This window comes from Orbicella faveolata, unplaced genomic scaffold (genome assembly GCF_042242905.1).
Source record: "Orbicella faveolata isolate gen_17 unplaced genomic scaffold, um_ofav_v1 contig_4, whole genome shotgun sequence".
In the NCBI taxonomy this organism is placed as follows: Eukaryota; Metazoa; Cnidaria; class Anthozoa; order Scleractinia; family Merulinidae; genus Orbicella; species Orbicella faveolata.
The window spans coordinates 882,067-900,663 of NW_028301569.1; the positions used below are offsets into that span (position 1 = coordinate 882,067).

General features: G+C 39.6%; 1 protein-coding gene across 1 annotated transcript in view; it reads left to right on the forward strand.

Annotated features, from left to right (window-relative positions):
* LOC110053704 (cubilin-like) overlaps positions 1-14,508 on the forward strand; it is a 34,579-nt gene extending 20,071 nt beyond the window's left edge. Inside the window, exons 7-15 of the mRNA XM_089276055.1 lie at positions 4,766-4,909; positions 5,478-5,629; positions 6,047-6,130; positions 6,897-7,025; positions 7,201-7,360; positions 8,740-9,078; positions 9,206-9,412; positions 11,565-11,747; positions 12,725-14,508. Of these exons, the coding sequence (XP_089132181.1) occupies positions 4,766-4,909; positions 5,478-5,629; positions 6,047-6,130; positions 6,897-7,025; positions 7,201-7,360; positions 8,740-9,078; positions 9,206-9,412; positions 11,565-11,747; positions 12,725-12,861 (1,535 nt within the window). The 3' untranslated portion in view covers positions 12,862-14,508. The remainder of the gene's footprint in view (positions 1-4,765; positions 4,910-5,477; positions 5,630-6,046; positions 6,131-6,896; positions 7,026-7,200; positions 7,361-8,739; positions 9,079-9,205; positions 9,413-11,564; positions 11,748-12,724) is intronic.
* Positions 14,509-18,597: the final 4,089 nt, after the last annotated feature.

The following is an 18,597-nucleotide window of genomic DNA, read 5'->3' on the forward strand; positions in this document are numbered from 1 at the left end:
AAACAGGGAGATCTATGCAGGAGAGGATCAAAGAACACGACAGGGATATACGACTCGCCCGTACCCAGACCTCCGCCGTTTCTGAACACACCCACGAGACCGGCCACTATCCTATCTGGAATGAAGTCAAGTTTATTGATCGAGATCCTCACTGGTACACACGTAGGGTCAAGGAAGCTATTCACATAAGACTTCACCCTAACAACATCAACAGGGATAGTGGAATTGAAATTCCTGAAGCATGGATACCCACGATCAAGAAACACAACAACAGGAGAACGGTACAACAGCGGACCACTGAGGGAACAGCTACTCGCCGGAACAATGGAACAATAGGAGGATCGAAATGCACCAATCACAGCCGACCTTTGTGATATAAATGATACCGTGCAATCAGTCGACCTTATCGCCTGAAGAAGACTAGCAGTAAGCAATAGAAACGTCGCGATCTACATCTCAAGTGACTACATCGTGAGACAAACGATAATACACTTTATTATTGCATCTACCACGATGAATGACAACAACCTTTTCCTCGACAAAGTCAAGAACTCACTCAACTAACACCATGACAATTATTCGGACTGGCCAACAGAACGGCGAAGTCTTGCAATTTTAAAAGAGAGCGAAGTCTGGACAGCGAAGTGCGATTGACGAAGAAGCCTTTGTGGTTTTTCTGTCTTGCTGCTTACGTTTTGCAATTGCCGGACGCCTGTTGGAACACTCCAAGAAAAATGATGTCACAGTATGTGTTTTATTCAGAGGTATGTGCCATATTAAGTGATAGGAAATGAACGATTCATCTATAAATCTGGTGGTAAAAGACAGGGGCAATTGTATCCATAAGAATTGCAAGCACACGGGGTAAGAAATACAAAGGTTGAATCATCTTGCTTATTCCACAAGTACAACGTTTCGACAGTTGATCATGAAGTTTCGTCAACTGCTCGCGCTTTGTTATCGGCATTAGGGACTTTAAGCAGCGGGAACGCGGACGGCGACGGGGACGCCGAAACCTGTGAGAAGGCTGGGGAGAGAACGCCGTTGTGGCGGGAATTCACAAACATTAAGCAGCACCGTCGGAAACCGCGGTTTCCGCACTATCAAGCTTATTGACATTATCGATATTCGTCCTCTGTTTATCAGGATGAACTAGGATCACTTCATTGAAAGAAGTTCGCAATCAACTCTTGATAATCCACGATGAAGGTGTGTTAAACGATCAGGAACTTCTACTCTTGTACGATTTAAACCGGTCGAATGATCTCGATCAACCTCATGATTCCTTTCCTGATTTTAACTTCGATGTTTTGAAGACGACGAGTGCCGGTCCGAATTTCGCTTCCACAAACGCAACTTGCCCCTTCTCGCTGAGTTGTACAATGAAGTAAACGAACTTATTATCAGCAGATATTTAACCAGACTGGTGCGACAAATCAGCGTGCCGACTGATAAAGATCTAAGTAAACCACTGATCTTACGACTGAAAATAAAGACAGCTACGCAAGTTTTAATGGTGTCTACCCTTTTAAATGTCTTAGAATTTCACCACGATGAGCCATTTGACATTTGAGTACTTCTCGAAAGGAAAAATTTCGATTGAAATTCGTGTAAGTTGTCTTTATTTACATTAGCTTTCAAAAAGATATTTCACGGTACTCACATGTACGTTCGCCGACTGGCTTGAGTTCGCTTCAGAGTTCTCGACGTTTCTTTAAAATGAAATATCTCACATAACAAGAGAAAACAAGCATTAAAGTTCCTCGAAATTAGTAACACGGGTTATTTAGCGCTGACACAGCAGAGGAAACGAAAGCAAAAACTCACGTTTTCAGACAAATGAGCTTCACTCACGTCGGGCCCGAACGCAGAACGTCAACTTTTTTCCCGCCAGTCATGCGCAGTGCACCTTTTGGCTTTTCCCTGATCTTACGGCGTTCCCGTCGCCGTCCGCGTTATCTTTGCTTAAAGTCCCTATTACCTGGTCTCAGACCAGGATTTCAAGAAATGCTGCGATGAGGCGGTTGTTTTTAAAGTAAAGTGTACCTGTTTACATGAAATGGTTGTGTTCGAATATTTACGCCAAACATGATGGATGCAACTGTAACCGATTGTTTACTCAAACTTCACGTTTCAAAATGTTTATTTTTACTTAAAGACAAGTTCGGCTGTGGCCATCGGTGTTCCACAAAAGTTAAAACTGCCGATATTGAACGAATAATGTGTGCTACAGTTGTAACCTTCAAAAAGAAACATACAGTAGGCGGAAGGAAAATCAGTTTCGGGCGATATGCACGTGCCGGTGATCGAAATAAATTTGCATAACAATCAAATGTACCAAAAGCAGCGTCTTGTTTCATTTAACTGCAAATGTTTGCAGAAGTTAATCATGTGGTCAATCTAAAAGGGAAAAAACAGATTACAAGTATCCTTATTGACGAAAAAGGTTTCCATTCGCTTATTTTTGTTCTTGATGAAGGTAGCTGGCCAAGTTCCATGTTGGTTTTGCGAATGACGAATTTACAAAAATGTACCACACGTTTATGTCTCTCGACGGGTTACTTTTTTCGGGCCGCTGAAGAGACTTTCACACATCATAATATAGAGTATGGGCTTTCAGAAAATTTTAATTTTCGATTTCAAATTCAATGTACCAGTGGGCTTTTGATGGTATTGAAATTAGCTAAAAGTAGCCATTTCGCTCACGAGCTTCGATGAAGGTACTTTTATCGGCCTAAAATATGATTAAACTTGGAGCTTTTGCTAATCAAATTAATGCTTTAAAAACAGCAAGACATGCACTATGAGCTACCCAAAGTATATTGATAGATATCATCGCGTTGATCTGTACGAGCGAAAAGAAAATGCACAATTTTCGGCCATTTTCGGCGGCGTCAGGCAGCTAAAATGGCGATTTTCAAACTTTCCTCGATTTCGAAAAAACTAAAGCGCTTCAGGACCTTTGAATGGTATTTTCGAAAACAACTCACTACAGAGGTTATTTGGGCAAAATATGAAGAAATCGAAAATTTCGCGACTGTCATCTCATTCTCGGTATTTACAGGAACTGGCTCTTAATGAAAAACTTTTAGCGAGCGACCCTTTCTAGTACTACTTGTATTCTTGTTCTTGTTCTTGTTCTTGTTCTTGTTCTTGTTCTTGTTCTTGTTCTTGTTCTTGTTCTTGTTCTTGTTCTTGTTCTTGTTCTTGTTCTTGTTCTTGTTCTTGTTCTTGTTCTTGTTCTTGTTCTTGTTCTTGTTCTTGTTCTTGTTCTTGTTCTTGTTCTTGTTCTTGTTCTTGTTCTTGTTCTTGTTCTTGTTCTTGTTCTTGTTCTTGTTCTTGTTCTTGTTCTTGTTCTTGTTCTTGTTCTTGTTCTTGTTCTTGTTCTTGTTCTTGTTCTTGTTCTTGTTCTTGTTCTTGTTCTTGTTCTTGTTCTTGTTCTTGTTCTTGTTCTTGTTCTTGTTCTTGTTCTTGTTCTTGTTCTTGTTCTTGTTCTTGTTCTTGTTCTTGTTCTTGTTCTTGTTCTTGTTCTTGTTCTTGTTCTTGTTCTTGTTCTTGTTCTTGTTCTTGTTCTTGTTCTTGTTCTTGTTCTTGTTCTTGTTCTTGTTCTTGTTCTTGTTCTTGTTCTTGTTCTTGTTCTTGTTCTTGTTCTTGTTCTTGTTCTTGTTCTTGTTCTTGTTCTTGTTCTTGTTCTTGTTCTTGTTCTTGTTCTTGTTCTTGTTCTTGTTCTTGTTCTTGTTCTTGTTCTTGTTCTTGTTCTTGTTCTTGTTCTTGTTCTTGTTCTTGTTCTTGTTCTTGTTCTTGTTCTTGTTCTTGTTCTTGTTCTTGTTCTTGTTCTTGTTCTTGTTCTTGTTCTTGTTCTTGTTCTTGTTCTTGTTCTTGTTCTTGTTCTTGTTCTTGTTCTTGTTCTTGTTCTTGTTCTTGTTCTTGTTCTTGTTCTTGCTCTTGCTCTTGCTCTTGCTCTTGCTCTCGTTCTTGTTCTTGTTATTGTTATTGTCATAATTGTCATTGTCATTGTCATTGTCATTGTCATTGTTATTGTTATTGTTATCGTTATTGTCAAAACAATATTATGATTTAATATATCCTTTGGTATCTTCAGGCAACTGATTATGTCTTTTCATGATCATGTGCACTATTTAAATTCTGTGTGGTTATAGTAAGTTAATAATTTACCTATTTGCACTGGTTATTAATAAATATGTTATATTAAAACCATTTGTATGGTCCCAGACAATACTAATGTTATCAATAACAGTGTCCAAGAAGTATAAACAATTCAATTCGATCGATCAATTAAGCACTCTCAATCAGTCAGTTAAAATCAATTAATGAAATAAGCTTAATTTTGACACTGACAGGGTGTTCACCGTATGGCTGTTCAGAAAAATAGGAAAAAGAGAAACTCGTGATTGAAAAAATTGGCACTTTCTTTCAAAAAAATAGGAACATTAGTGCTACTTTGGTGGACAAAGCTAGTCTCCTACAGCTCATGAGCTATCTCAACCCACCACTTTAGTCCATCAACAGTCTAATTTGTGATTGGTCTGAGCGAACACTTCTTTTTGGTTTTACGACACTCAGTCGAAAACTGATCTATATATAGAATGAATGACCAATGCCCTGATTGGTGTCTTCACCTGTCCGTGATGTTGTGAAATATGGAGAAACAAATTGCTGATCATTAACAAATATTGCAACATTTTAAGGCAATTGCAGTAATTGCAGCAGTTTAAGACTCTAATAGAATTCTTTTACTTTTCAGAGCGCTATTGCATTCAGAACATTCCACCCGTCATCGTGTCCAGTAGCCATGAACTGTATATCCATTTCAGAGCGAGAAGCGATGCTAAAGAGACTTCACTGCTGAATAGAAAGTTTCAAGGATCTTACCTGACTCATTCCCATGGTGAGAAACAACTGACAAATGATCCAAAATTGTGTTGACAGTTGCCATTTAGACCTGGCACTCCACAATAATCACTCACTCGATCAAATTTATTGAACCAAGATAATCTCTTGATTGAACTCACTTCTTAACAATAGATTACAAAGATTTCAATACAGATAAGTAATTACATTAAAAATTAAGAATAAATATAATAATGTCCTAATACTGAATAAGCTAGGATCATCCAAATGGCAAAACTAATCTAATGGATGGTCCTAATAGAATATAGTTAAACTGAGTGAAAAGAAGTTGTTTAAGATAGAACGTAATTTCTCCATCAGCTTGGCTATAAACAGGAGAACAGTTGCGGAAAGATATTGCACCATATTTATGACAAAACTGAAGAGGAACACAAATCAAAACTAAAAGTTGAGAAGGCAGGGTGAGATTAGGACACTTTGATATTCACTTCCCTTCGCCTCTCTTTATTTCATTTCAATGTTGCTGGATTCTCAGACAATTGTTACAAAGAACTTCATTTCCGTCATTAATAACCCCCCAAAATAATCATGATTCTCTCTTATAGGATGTCATGAAAGTATTGGTTTACAGGATGGTAGAGTTAGAAATTCTCAGATATCGGCGTCATCTTACTTTACACTTCAACTCGGCCAGGGGCAACTTTACCTTAGTCCTCAGTATGGAAGAGTGGGCAGTGATTACTCATGGTGCAGTCAGGTGAAAACTAATTGCAAATCACTTTATCTTAATTTCCCATGGCAACGGGTAATTTGCGGCTTGCGAGTTGTAAGTACGAACACGGTTGCAACTTGCTGAAGTAGTTGGATTAAGTGTAAGTTCCCCCTTTCTTTGGCCCGAATTAAAGCTCGTAGCATTACAATTTTCTTTGTTTCTTGTCATGTGGTGGGATAATGTGTCCTTCTAGCTGAAAATCGGAAAGTTAACTCTGTAGCGGTTTAGAGAGCTCCAAATAGATCTTTTATGGTCTAGTTGACGCCAGGAATGGGATTCGGACTAAAACTTGGAAACCTAGATTTAGATAAAACTTTGGAACTAAGTTAGAGTACGTAATGAGAATTGTACCCCTCCCTGATGACACCAGGATCCTAATAAAACGATGCTTCCTTTACACAGGGACAAGTTTTAAACAAGGTTGTTGGAGAATATCTGCAAATCAACCTATTGAACTACACTGAAGTAACTGCCATAGCGACTCAGGTATCCCAAGAAAAATGTCAAAAAGACAACTGTTGCTATTTTTGCTGCAATCTTTATTAATAATTGTCAGCAATTTAGTTTATTTTCACATCTATAAAAGCTTGGGAAAGTTTTTATATTCTATTTGATCAAAATGTTACGAAAACCGGGGAAAATGCACAACGGGACATTTTGCTCATGCTTCTCAGCTGAGCTGATCCATATCATATCTTGAATGTACTCCGCTAGTTATCAAGTCGAGTAATTTTGGTTGTTTTCCATTAACCCCAAAGTCTAGATTTTCGGTTAAATGGTACATGGATCACGTTGTCCACTGAGAAGTGTCCGAGATGAATGAGATTTCTGAAAATACAATCATGTGTGCCCTATATAGAGGCTCCGAAAGAACTTGGTTTTCCGTGCTCCATTTCCGTTTTTCCTGTTTCGCGCCCGTTCAAAGCACGAGTCAACTTGTTGTTATTTGCTTAGCTTAGTAGCTTAGAAATGTCCGTCATATTTCCATGTTTTTTGTTCTCGACTCTTCAAGGCTAAAATTAATTACAACAAAAGTTCATTAATGGTGTGGATTTCTCCACAGGCAAGGTGTTGTACTCGACACCAGTCCTAAAAGCCTATACCATACCTGGAAATTGACAAGGAGGCTACCAAAATACATTCGAATCATTAATGAATCAAAAAGCTGGAAATGCGATATGATTATGAAGTATGAAGCTTATTTCATTGCTTTAGTGACAATACTATCTGTCTGTCTCTATGTCTATCGCAGGGTTACCAGTTGCACGGTACAGATTACAGGGGACTAGTGTCAAGTTATAAAGTAGAGTACAGTTACGACGGAAACCACTGGATTGCCTACGTTGACAGCGCGAAAAACAGCGCCAGTCAGGGATACAGTGTAAGTGGTTTTCTTTCTGTAAACAATCTTTTTGTCAGGCCAGACTTCTATAACAGTTGATTCCCTCACTTAGGTCTTATTGACCGTTATTTTTATAGTTGAGAGTAAAAGTTAATGTCATCAGTCAGTTGTTAATTAATAAGCATTTTAGGATTTTCAATTTCGTTTCCAACAGGAATTCAACGGGAACACGGACTTTAACGGAGTAAAGAAAAATATCTTCAAACCATCCATTGTGGCTAAGATCATTCGAATATTTCCAATCGGTTACAAGAGCTACCCCGTCAAACACATGTGTCTTCGAGCGGAACTGTACGGCTGTCCTTATGACTTAGGTAATATCATGTTACATTATGAAAGTCTTCATTTTTACTCTGCTTGATTATTAGTGGAGCCCCTGCACGCCGAAGGCTTGCGAGCGAAGCAGCATGCCTTAGAGAATTTGGTAATCCGTCGGGCTAAAAAAAAACTGTGGTTGTCACGTAATGGCCGTGCATCCGTCGACCGTCTGTTCGTCTGTACGTACGCCAGTTGCACTGCGCTTGCGCTAGCTGAGCCCCATACCTTGGGAAATACAAGAGAGTAGCGCCATAATCATAGGTACATCTTTGATGTTGACAGCTGTCAAATCAATGTATCTGCCGACCAGTATCACGTGACCATACCACGGGCTCAGATTTAGAGCTCAGTTCGCGTGTTTTTTGAAATTGACCGCAGACCAGGTACTGGTTTTTCGAGTGGATCGCAGGCTTAAGTCAGGTTATTGCTCTGGGAATGAAGGAGGGGGTACGTACAAAGGCAAAAATTTGGTGCGAATTAACCCCTGGCGCGTTGTTGACTTTTCTTCCGAGATCTTCACAATCTTCTCTTGAAATGTCGCTGATAGCCTCCCTCAGTTATATATTGATTACGTAATCTTAGAAAAATTGGGTACGCTTCACTTGATAGTCTCCTTTTTGTTAAGTTTTTAACTGAAAAAATAATACTGAAACCACAGGCCAAACATATTGCAGGTTCACAACTGATCATTTTTGAGTTTTTGATCCAAGAAAAACAAATCCATTTTTCCTTTATAGTCAGCTTATTGCAATCAGGAGCTCCGCCTTTAGGCTTGGCTAAATCTATATATTACGTCAGTTGAAAGACGGTATAATTATCCTGTTTTCATTAGCCAGGAATCCCATAAAATCATGATTGTTTAATTACTGCTCCATCTCTCCCCATTTCATCCATCTTAAAACCAAAATGGTCTGCACTATAGATGTCGCATTGAGGTCATTTGTATTTTATCTATCTAGCAGTCAGGTTTGTTACTTTGATAGTCGTTTATTGACTTTCTAACTTGGTTTCCATGGTTTGTTACTTCAAGTATTGTAAGAGATTTCAAACTATATAAACTTATCGCTTATTTTATTTTAGTTTTTAATATATATAACTTTGCCTCTCACCTCGGGGATCGCAACTTTTGTCTTTCAATTCTCAACTGAATATCAATAATTAACGGTCGAAAAGTAGCTCAAAATATATAAATATATAAACCCGTAGATCACGAGCCAGAAAAGGTGATAAGATTACCAAGACAGAAATTAATACCAGAACTTAGGATTTTAACGTATAATGAATTGAATTGTGACTGCAGCCAGTGGGAAGCCCGTGATCAGGTAATTAGCCGGCTTACTGCAGTCTGATAGCATCGCTGCTTTATTTCTTTCAGGGTGTGGAAGTATCGTTTCTTTCAAAAAGCCGGGAAACATAGCTGTTCGTGGATCTAATCAACAATCCAAAAAATGTACTTGGTTATCAATCCCCAGAACTCCAAGCTCATCTAATGACGTCATCACCTTTCAGTTTTTCTACTTTCATGTACCATGTCACCATGGTCACGTGATGTTACACGCCAGAGGTGATGACAGGAAAATGAACACTTTCTGTGGTGCAGATCCTCCACCAGTGTCCAGTCTTCCTGCTTCTAGCCAAATAACACTGGAAATAAAGCTTGAGAAAGGATCACCTGTTTGGGGTTTTGACCTGCAGTATAAAACTGAGTATTTAGGTAATAAGATGAATTAGAAAATCAATCGTCGCCTGAATTTACAGCATGAAAGTAGTATTAACATCTATGTCCTTTAGTAAAATCAAGACACTGTCTTTAGAAGAAGTAAAACTGTCTTAATTTGCAGGCTGTGGGAGAATTGTTCAGGTCTTGAGCAACGGAACAGTGACATCACCGAGCCACCCCTTGTTATATGACAACAATCAGGATTGCACTTGGATTCTCTCGTGTAATCCGGGATCTAGGATAAAGTTGAACTTTATTGAGTTTGACCTTCAGCCGCCAAATCATACACAGTGCCTTGATTTTGTCCAAGTCCAGGAAGGTCGACAAGGTAAAACAAGCCCAATCATGCTTTGCTTTGTTGTAAAACAACCAAAATATGACGTAAACATACACGAGAGAAATATTAACGAGATTTCGTTGTCTTCTTCTTGAGTGCTCTAGCCACTTGACACCATAACTTGAAACATACTTGACACCATAACAAGGAACAGTCAAGGGTTTTCTTGGGGTCTAACGTATCAAACTATGTCTTTTGAGAATTTAGAGTTACGGTTAGAAAGGTGCGATGACTTATGCATGAATCACTTATTGTTAGCAGTTACTATGTTGCCCGGGGATACTCCCTTGTATGGGTTATATAGGTATGTTCGATCCCAAAGGGTATGGTTTTTCAGCCGTTTTGGTCATAAATAGGGTATCGATTTTAACCATTTTGATCATTAATAGGGTCTGGTTTTTGCACTCTAGTCTTGAATTGGGCATTTTTCTTAGAAAAAGCTACCTTTTCATCATTATCGATAAGACCGATCAACAGAAGCCCTTCACGATGCCTTTGACATCGGTCTCAACTAGGGAACTAAGTAAAAGGTCTGGAACAGGGTCTTGATTTAGGTTCAGGTCATAAATAGGGTACTGAAAATCGCATATTTTTTGTCAGAAATAGGGTAAGAGTTTTGGGATGCGGGCCGCACACCCCCACCCAATTTTTCTCGGAGTACCCCCCGGGCTATATTGCTTCATTTTTTTAGCATATTATTTGAAAGCAGTTATTGTAGTATTATTATAAGCAAATCCGCAGATCCGTACCGCTTTTTGACCCAATCTGTCGATCCGTAAATACTTGTTTTTGTTCAGATTCGGATCTGCATTACTTGAAAGCTTTCTGTAGTGTTCATTGCAACGAACTGTAGACGTTTGTTTTCGCCCTCCCCCGAGTATTACTCCTTCATATAAGCTATACAGGTGTGTGCAGCACCAAAGGGGATAGTGCTTTAGCCGTTTTGGTCTCAAATAGGATGGACATTTTGGTCTGCAATAGGGTATGGTATGTCTACTCTGGCCTGGAACTAGGCATAATTGTTAGAACAGTCTATTTCTAGACGTTGTTGTCATTCATCTCTTGGGACGTGAAGTTTAATTAACCTTGGGAATTTGAAGCTGTTAACAAATATGTCAGGAAAGCAGTTCCCCTGTGGGGTCTGCTCAGAAACAGCTGGGTATCGATTTTAAAAAGAGCGAGTCTGAAATAGAGAAGGGGAAATCGCCTATTTTGTGGGTTTTGATATCAAGCCCCCCCTAAATAGGCGATTTCATGAACCTTCCTAAAATAGCTTGGTACTAATGTTACAGCTTTATCTAAAGCACCAATGTAATGCAATACACCCTAATTACGTTATCCTGCACGTGTTAATGACCGGTATCTCGGCTTCAGGCCTTTTTGAGATGTTTTTGGGATGTCTTGGGATGATCCGTGTACAGCCGGTCTAGTGCAGGTTCGGGAGTCACCAGCGAATTTCGGAAATCATGGGACATATTAAAACATAGAGTAATCTAACACATGTGCTTCTTGGTGTTGTGTGAGAAAGAAAGAGAAGTGTAACAGTTCATCGGCAGACTAGTAAATGGAGAAAGAAAACGATGAGTACCTAGTACACAATTATAATAACCGTGTCAAAGGATAGTTCTTGCATAGGAGTTGAAGGCGAACAAAGTTCAGTGACAATTGGAAACAGTGAGGTGAATAAGTCTGTGGATCGACGTGGATTTGGTGTAAAAAAGAGCATGGATTACAGACTTTGCAATATATATTGACTGGATTCGTGGATTTCGAAAATACCACGAATCATAGATCGACTGTGAATTTCGGTCAGGATTCCGAAGGTCTCCGAACTCTGCATGTCTTGACTTTCGGATCATGAATCCTAAGCAAAGTCTGATCTTTGGTCGCCGTTAGTCGCTTGTTTGCGTTTTGTTGAGTTTTTCATTTTTTTATTTTTTATTTTTACCTGCGGAGTGAATTGCACTGTCGGGTTTTATACTGCAATTTTCTATGATGTAATGGTTGATTTAGACCGTTTTCCCTGCTGATGTGCTGATCAACGGGTACATCCTTATCTTTGTGCTCATATTATAAATACGTTGAACTTATCAGTATGAGTCTCAATTACAACACTATTTGCTGCTTTAATTCTTGTTTTCAGACACCTCAGCTGTTTTGGGTAAATTCTGTGGAATCTCTGCTCCAGTTCCAGTTATATCTACCTCCAATCACTTGCGCGTTGCATTTCATAGTGATGACACGACGAAAGGAAAAGGTTTTCTTCTCGAGTACAGTCTTGTTTCACCAAAAGAGCCTGAATCACCATCCACTCGAGATTTTTCCGGTGAGTAACGTTTCTTTCGCTAAAACAACCCAGAGCAAAATCCTTCAGCTTTCATCCTTAGCTTACCACCCCACTGTTGCTAAAAAGGGTCTCTTAACATCCAATACCTACCGAAAGGTTTTCTTATTGTGAAAATGATAAATCCCGGCCCTTAGGCTGGCATTTGATTTGTATGGGCAATATTCGCACCACGTGTTTATTACGTCAAGACGTAAGTAGTCTTTTACAATAGTACAAGTGTTATAAGCTACAACCCTGGACAGAACTAGTTGAGACAAATTGAAATAAATACCTTAATTTTCCTGTTCTCTGTACTTATTCGAAAACGTCGTTAAGGAAATGTCGGGTATCAGTTGTGTCAGGCTCAACAGTTGTGTCTAGAGTTGAAGGTAGATAGCTGAGTAGGTAAATAGGTAATTTGTAAGGCATTCGTTACCTGTTACCAGAAGAGGTAGAAGTAGCTTAGGTAGGTTGTAAGGCAGATAGGTACGTACATGGAGAGCTAGACAGTAAGGCAAGTTGGTAGGTGAGGGTAAGCAGAGCAGCAGGCAGATAGATAAGTAGGCTAACAGAAAGATGCCTAGATAGGAAGGCAGGCAGCTAGGTAGGGACAGGTGAGAAGACACGAAGGCAGGTAAGCACACAGGCATGCAGGTAGTTAGGCAGGCATATTCGTAGACCTGTAGTTTGGTAGGGCGTAGGTAGGTGGGTAGGTGGGACTGGCGGGCAGGTAATTTGTTACACAGACGAGCGGGCGAGCACGCAGGTAGGTAGGTAGGTAAGGGGGTAAGTAGTAAGGCAGGTGGGCAAGCAGGAGGGTGGGGAGTTAAGCAAGTAGATATGTAGACCGGCGATGCAGGCTGAGGCGTCCCTTTAAGCGGAACACTGCGAGAAGCTAAATCAGCAATGAACCGGAGGCCTTTCAGGCTTATTGGAACAGGCTCGCTGAAATGTTTTTTCTTCTTTTGAAATCCTAGGGCGAACAGAGAACACAGAAACTAACGGTGCAACAACAGAAAATCATCACAGCAGTGGCAGTTCAATAGATGGCACGGCTTGTCTTGTTCACATTACTATGCTTACTTTACACTGGTTATTTATTAATCGCAACTGATGGATATACTGCAGTGAACCCGAAAAGACGGAAGATGTGACCTGCAGGAACTGCAGTGGCAGATCGGTACACAGTTCAGATGGTACTGGCCTTAGTATTGCCTTCCGTTCCAGCATTGGTCATACTTCGCACATCATACTCGTTTATCATTTATCACATGAATTTGACTGAAGAGTGAACATGATTCTACATTCAGTAAATTTCCAATCCGTTTTAATTTGTTGCTTTTGAGAAGCAAGATTATCCCCTAATTTGTATTAGGAACCAAATCTTTCCACCTTCAAATGAGGTGAATGGCGTTAAGACCCTAAATTTAGATCTCATAGCCTACTATATACTACCTACTCCTAGCTGAACGAAAAAAGTAAAATCGATGTTGCTGTTAAGAATTGGTTGAAAGGACAATGGAAACAATATTCCGGCTCTTTCTTCGATTCCTTTCTACTCTCTTTGTTCTGCTATCTATTTATCCAACGAATTACTGAAAAGAACTGTATTATATTGTTATCAAACTAGAAAGTTACTTGTATAGTATTTCGACTATTTCCTACCTGAGCACAAAATGGCGCATTACTGCATATTTCGTCTTCTTAACAAAAATGTCTCACTACGCCAGAGGAAGTAAAAAGCATTTTCGTTGGGGTATAACGCTCAAAACCTTGGAGTGATTACATGCAGTTTCTCTCAAAATCGGGAAAAGAGCATGACATCCAATGAAAATCGTAGCAATGACTCGGCAATCGCAAAATGTACGAATTCTTCAGTCTCGCATCCCCTGGCACCTTGATGTACTTCCCATGTGGGAAATAATTCAGACGCGGAGTCAACAGAGTCGAGCAATGAATACTGAGCGTGAGAGCGCAGACGTACTTCCCGTTAGAAATATACGTCTACGTAAACCGAAAATGCCTAGAAACGCCCCTGACTTTGAACTCCGGCTCACTTCGAGCACTTTTTCTCCCGCGTTCTCAAGTTTGCATTGAAAAATACCAAGGCTGCGAATAGTGTAGGCGATATGCTATCTTGCATAGAGTGTTTTCCTTACCATTCATATTTCAGAGTACCCTTTAAAATGTCTACAGGAACGCTGGGCTATAATGCCCTCCGGATTTAGATTTGATCTAATATATCCACTCGGAGCGTGGATTCTTCAGATCGTTAATTCATTTTTGGATTTTAGCAGTGCAGTGGCCCATGTGTTCCGTTATCTCTTTAAAGTTGAAAAATGTCCTAGCTTCTTCGAGTTTTATATGTAAAGCTTTGATTCTCTGAATTTTTATCATCCATTTCTCTAAAACGTATCAGGGATGTTAGGAGTGAGGGAATTTTATCATGATCGAGGCTTTACTGATGGGCTCTTTTTGTGGTGGTTTAACATTCCGATTATTGGACACCTTTTGCTTATCACTCTGCTGTTGCAGTTTCTGTTGGGGGTTTGTCAACAGCTTGGGGTTTCAAAAGAAACTCTTCAGTAGGAAATATGGACTTGTGGCTCATTAGCAGGCGACTCTTTTAGTCCAGAGATATAAGCTGACATAAATAAATTTCGTGGCAGTAATAACAGAGCGACCTGTTTTGACAGTAATTAACTGATAACCTCATGAACCTTGCCCCTTGAAAATATTAAAGTTCATGTACTCACTTTCTGATGTTGTGAAGGCCCGGTGGGCTGTTCGTCTCCTGATCGAGTGGTCCGTGTTCAAGCCCTGGACGGGAACATTGTGTTGTATTCTTGCACTTTCCTCTCACAGTGCCTATCGCCACCCAGATGTATAAATGTGTATCGGCAAATTTAATGCTGGGGGTAACCCTACGATGGACTAGTATTCCATCCAGGGGGAGTAGAAATATTTCTAGTCGCTTCATGCTACAGAAACTAGAGATAAGTGGCAGCCTGATGAGCCACTTGGCTTGTATGCAGACCTAACCTTACTTTTTCTTTCTGATGTTGACGATAAAACATTTGGTCTACTACTATGGAACCATAGGAAAGATTAAATCATATTGTCGTTGTAAAAGAGGATAATATTCACTTGTTCTCTTAAAGTGAGCCAATTAAAAGTGGGATTGCTGCATCAAAAGGCCCGAAGGGGGTGGGGGCACACAGTGTAATTTGACTGTGAGGTCTGTCTCCTGGGTATGGATGGTAAGGAATTTGACACGGTTACCATCTTTGAAGGACCAAGAGAGTCTGCCATGTTGTATGTGCGTATTGAAGGGAAAGAGTTTTCGCTACGTATATTTTTTGTGTCAATAATGCTCTGCATGTTTACATATCTATTAGGTTTCTATGCCCCAGGGTGGATAATTTAGATACTTTTTACTAGTCATGTTGTCCCGGGGGTGGGTATTTTGACATTATTTTCAGAAAATGTCAAAATTCCCCCTTATCTCCCCTCCCCCCTTGGGCTTAACATTGATAGGTGCATTATTGCATGTATGTTGATGTCATCTGGGTGAGGGGATGACTTCTTTGTAATACCCCATTCTCATTAGTTACTCATACCGTACACACCCCACGACTTAACAAGGTAAAAACCTATTTGAATCAAATATGTCAGCAAGGTGGTTTAAAATTTGTCTCCTGAAAATGACTGCAAAGCGACAAATTCGAAAAACTTAAACGAGTATAGTTGGTGTGAATGGGGTAAAAGATTCGGGAAAATGTAACAAAAAAACACATTAAAATACGAAATCCTTAATTCCGGAGAGTCGCCACTTTGCTCACAAATTCGAAACTTCATCGTTCTTCGTTACTTTCCGAACGTTAATAGGGACCGGCAAGAGAAAATGAAGAATGGTATCATGCTTACGTAAAAGGAAAAGCACTCCCGCTGTTTTCGGCAACCCTAAAATAACTTTAGCGGAATTGACATATCCCAAAGCCTGGACTGGGAGCCTCCCTCTCTGTCCCCTCATTTTCTCTTGGAACCGGTCATTATTTATCGCCTGGGGCGGGGAGGTCGGAGGATTTTTGGGTAGGATGATTTGATTTTTAGGATAACCGAGGGGGGATCAGTCATAACTGAGAACCCAGAAGGGGGAATCACCGCAAATTATCGACAGAAACGTCCAAGCAACGGAAATGCCGAGTTGTCCAGAAGTGAGGAGAGTGAAGAATGATGATGAGGGCGGCCAAGATGCTGTCATTGCTGATCTCGATGACCACTCGAATGTCCGCATGCCAGTCTTTTGTATTAAATGAGTAAATAGAAGACGTGACGGTACAACCAGCAACTGTATAAAAAGAAGAAAATACGAACCACAAAAAAGTAATAAAACATAACAAGTGAGTAAAACTATTAAACTACAAATCAAAATGGGAAAGAGAACAGGAACAGTGGCAAATCGTACTATAAGGTACAAATTACCCCTAAATGTCACATTCCCATACGGATTGAGTGGGCGGCTATTTGGCACTCTGAAAAGTAACTTTGCTGTTTCCAAGGACTTGGGATGGTTAGATTGCTGGTATGTCAACTGACATCATATATCGGTATCCATGCACAATGTCGGCTTCATGAAAGTACATCATATTTAGAAACATGAATGTTACAAGCACTAATGTTACGGTCTTTAGCTGAAAATCCTCCGACCTTCCCCCGCCTCCCCCTCCCAGGGTGTAGCTGATGAGGAAAGCTTGTTACTGTTAAACAAGGTACTTACCCAAAGGTTTTTGTATTCAAAATGGACGACAGATCGCTCTGGGAGTTGATTCTTCACTATGGCCTTTTTCTTGGAGGTATTTTCCAGCTGATATGCATTTTAGCGATTGTTATAGTTCCTTCAGATAACTCGGTGGATGATGAAGGCATTTTACTGAACAAAGAAGACAAGCTTCGAAAATTTCAAGGACAACAAACGTTGCAGTCGCAAACAAGATTAAGAGAACGAAGAAAGAAGAAGTGACACTGCCGTTATTTTTGCTGGGTTTGGCTGAAGTTCTCCAGGTTCTCCAGCTTATAATCGCCTGGCTTGAAAAAAAAAAAAAAGAAAGGAATCAAGTTTTCATAGTCTTCTCATGTTTTCCGCTGGTGGTACTTTGGACGCTGAAGTATGAGCTTGAAAGTAAGCTAGAAGTATGTACGGAAACTACAGTCCATCAATAGTTGTGTACATCATTGTACCGTCGATGGCGTACTTGAAGTGAACTCTTATTTACACTTATACACTTTTCGTCGTTTTATGTAGACTTTGCAGATAATTTACCAGCATTATCAGGGAAATTTGTTTATTTAATAGAGGTTGTTAGAGTCTCGGATAGATCAATGTATTGAAACCGGCAAATCCCCCAGTCTTGTATCGTGTCGCTAAGTCAAAATGTTGGCAGTCTGCTGACTTGTTTATATCTTTTCGTGTAGGTTTTAAAATTATTTTTGTTGCCAAGTTTTGTTCAGAGAGTTAGAGTTTTTTGTTGCTGGTTTGAAAAAGTTTCTGTTGCTTGTCTGGACTTTGCAACTGAATTGCAGATTTCCTTTTTGTTTTGCACATGCTGGTTTCAAAATTATTTTTGTTGTGCTAATGAAGAAGTCAAATGTAAACAGAAGTCCTTCAATTTCTTTATTCTATTGGCTAAATTAATCACACTGGTGTCACATGATTGGTTAAAGTGTCAGATTCTTTTGTTTCAAACTCATGCCATTCAATGCTATGATAAGTTGAAAACTTTCAGAGGTCATTGTAATGTAATTACTCTTGCCCTTTCCCTGGGTCTCCAAGGAAGAGGAAGGAAGTAGACTGGAGAGATGGAATCAGTGCTTGACATTATGCAGTCCACAATGAGAAGGAAATGTTGCTGAATGACGTCATAGGCACTGAGTCACAATGAGTCGCTGACAGGTGCACATTCTATTTGCCGTAGATACAGTAGCTTCAGTAGTCATAAGGTGTATGACTATGGAGACATTTTGAACAGAAGGGCTGTGAATTCTTGATAATTTTCAACTTATTCTTAGGGCCATCCAATTTTAGACTGGGGAATGAATTGTGTAATAAGGCTCTTTTATTTGTGACTTAAATTAATTTATGAGGTTACAAGAATTTTTGAGTAATACACCAGCCTATTGCCACTGAATGTTTTGTTTTATCTTGTCTGTTCACATTAATGAACACCAACTATGACATTGTGTTTAACAGTTTCAGTGTGATCACTATTACTAAACTATTATTTCCTTTAAGTTTGAAATGTGATTGTTGTTAGTGAAATGTAATGTACCTTACTCAGGCCACAGGGAGCATACAATCTTGTTGAGGATAAGAGCAAATCAAGGAATGAAAATAATGAATAGTTTAACTTTGTCTCTTGTTGTTATCTCTTATGAGAACTTAGAGGGAAATGGCTAGATATAAACTAGAAAATTTTTTTGCAGTGCGAAAAGGTTTTGGTACGAGTTTAGCACTACAGTGTTTTGCAGGGCATGTGGATAGCAGTTTTCCTAGAAGTTCATGTAAGAGATGACAACAGGAGACAGAGGTAAACTATTCACTTTTTTTTCATTCCTTTATTTCCTCTCATCCTACTCAACAAGATTGTGTGCTCCCTGTACCCAGGCCCTTTGCAGATGGAACACTTGGCTAGTTATCAATTTGGAAGGGTAAATGACCCTTTCCCTCTATGAGGTATGGCTGCAGGAAATTATGGTAGTTGTATTTATCAAGTCTAGTCCAAGATGGTAGACAGTGGTAACAAAGGCTTGCCTTCTGAAAACTCCTCATTTGGGGACTCACACTCAAATA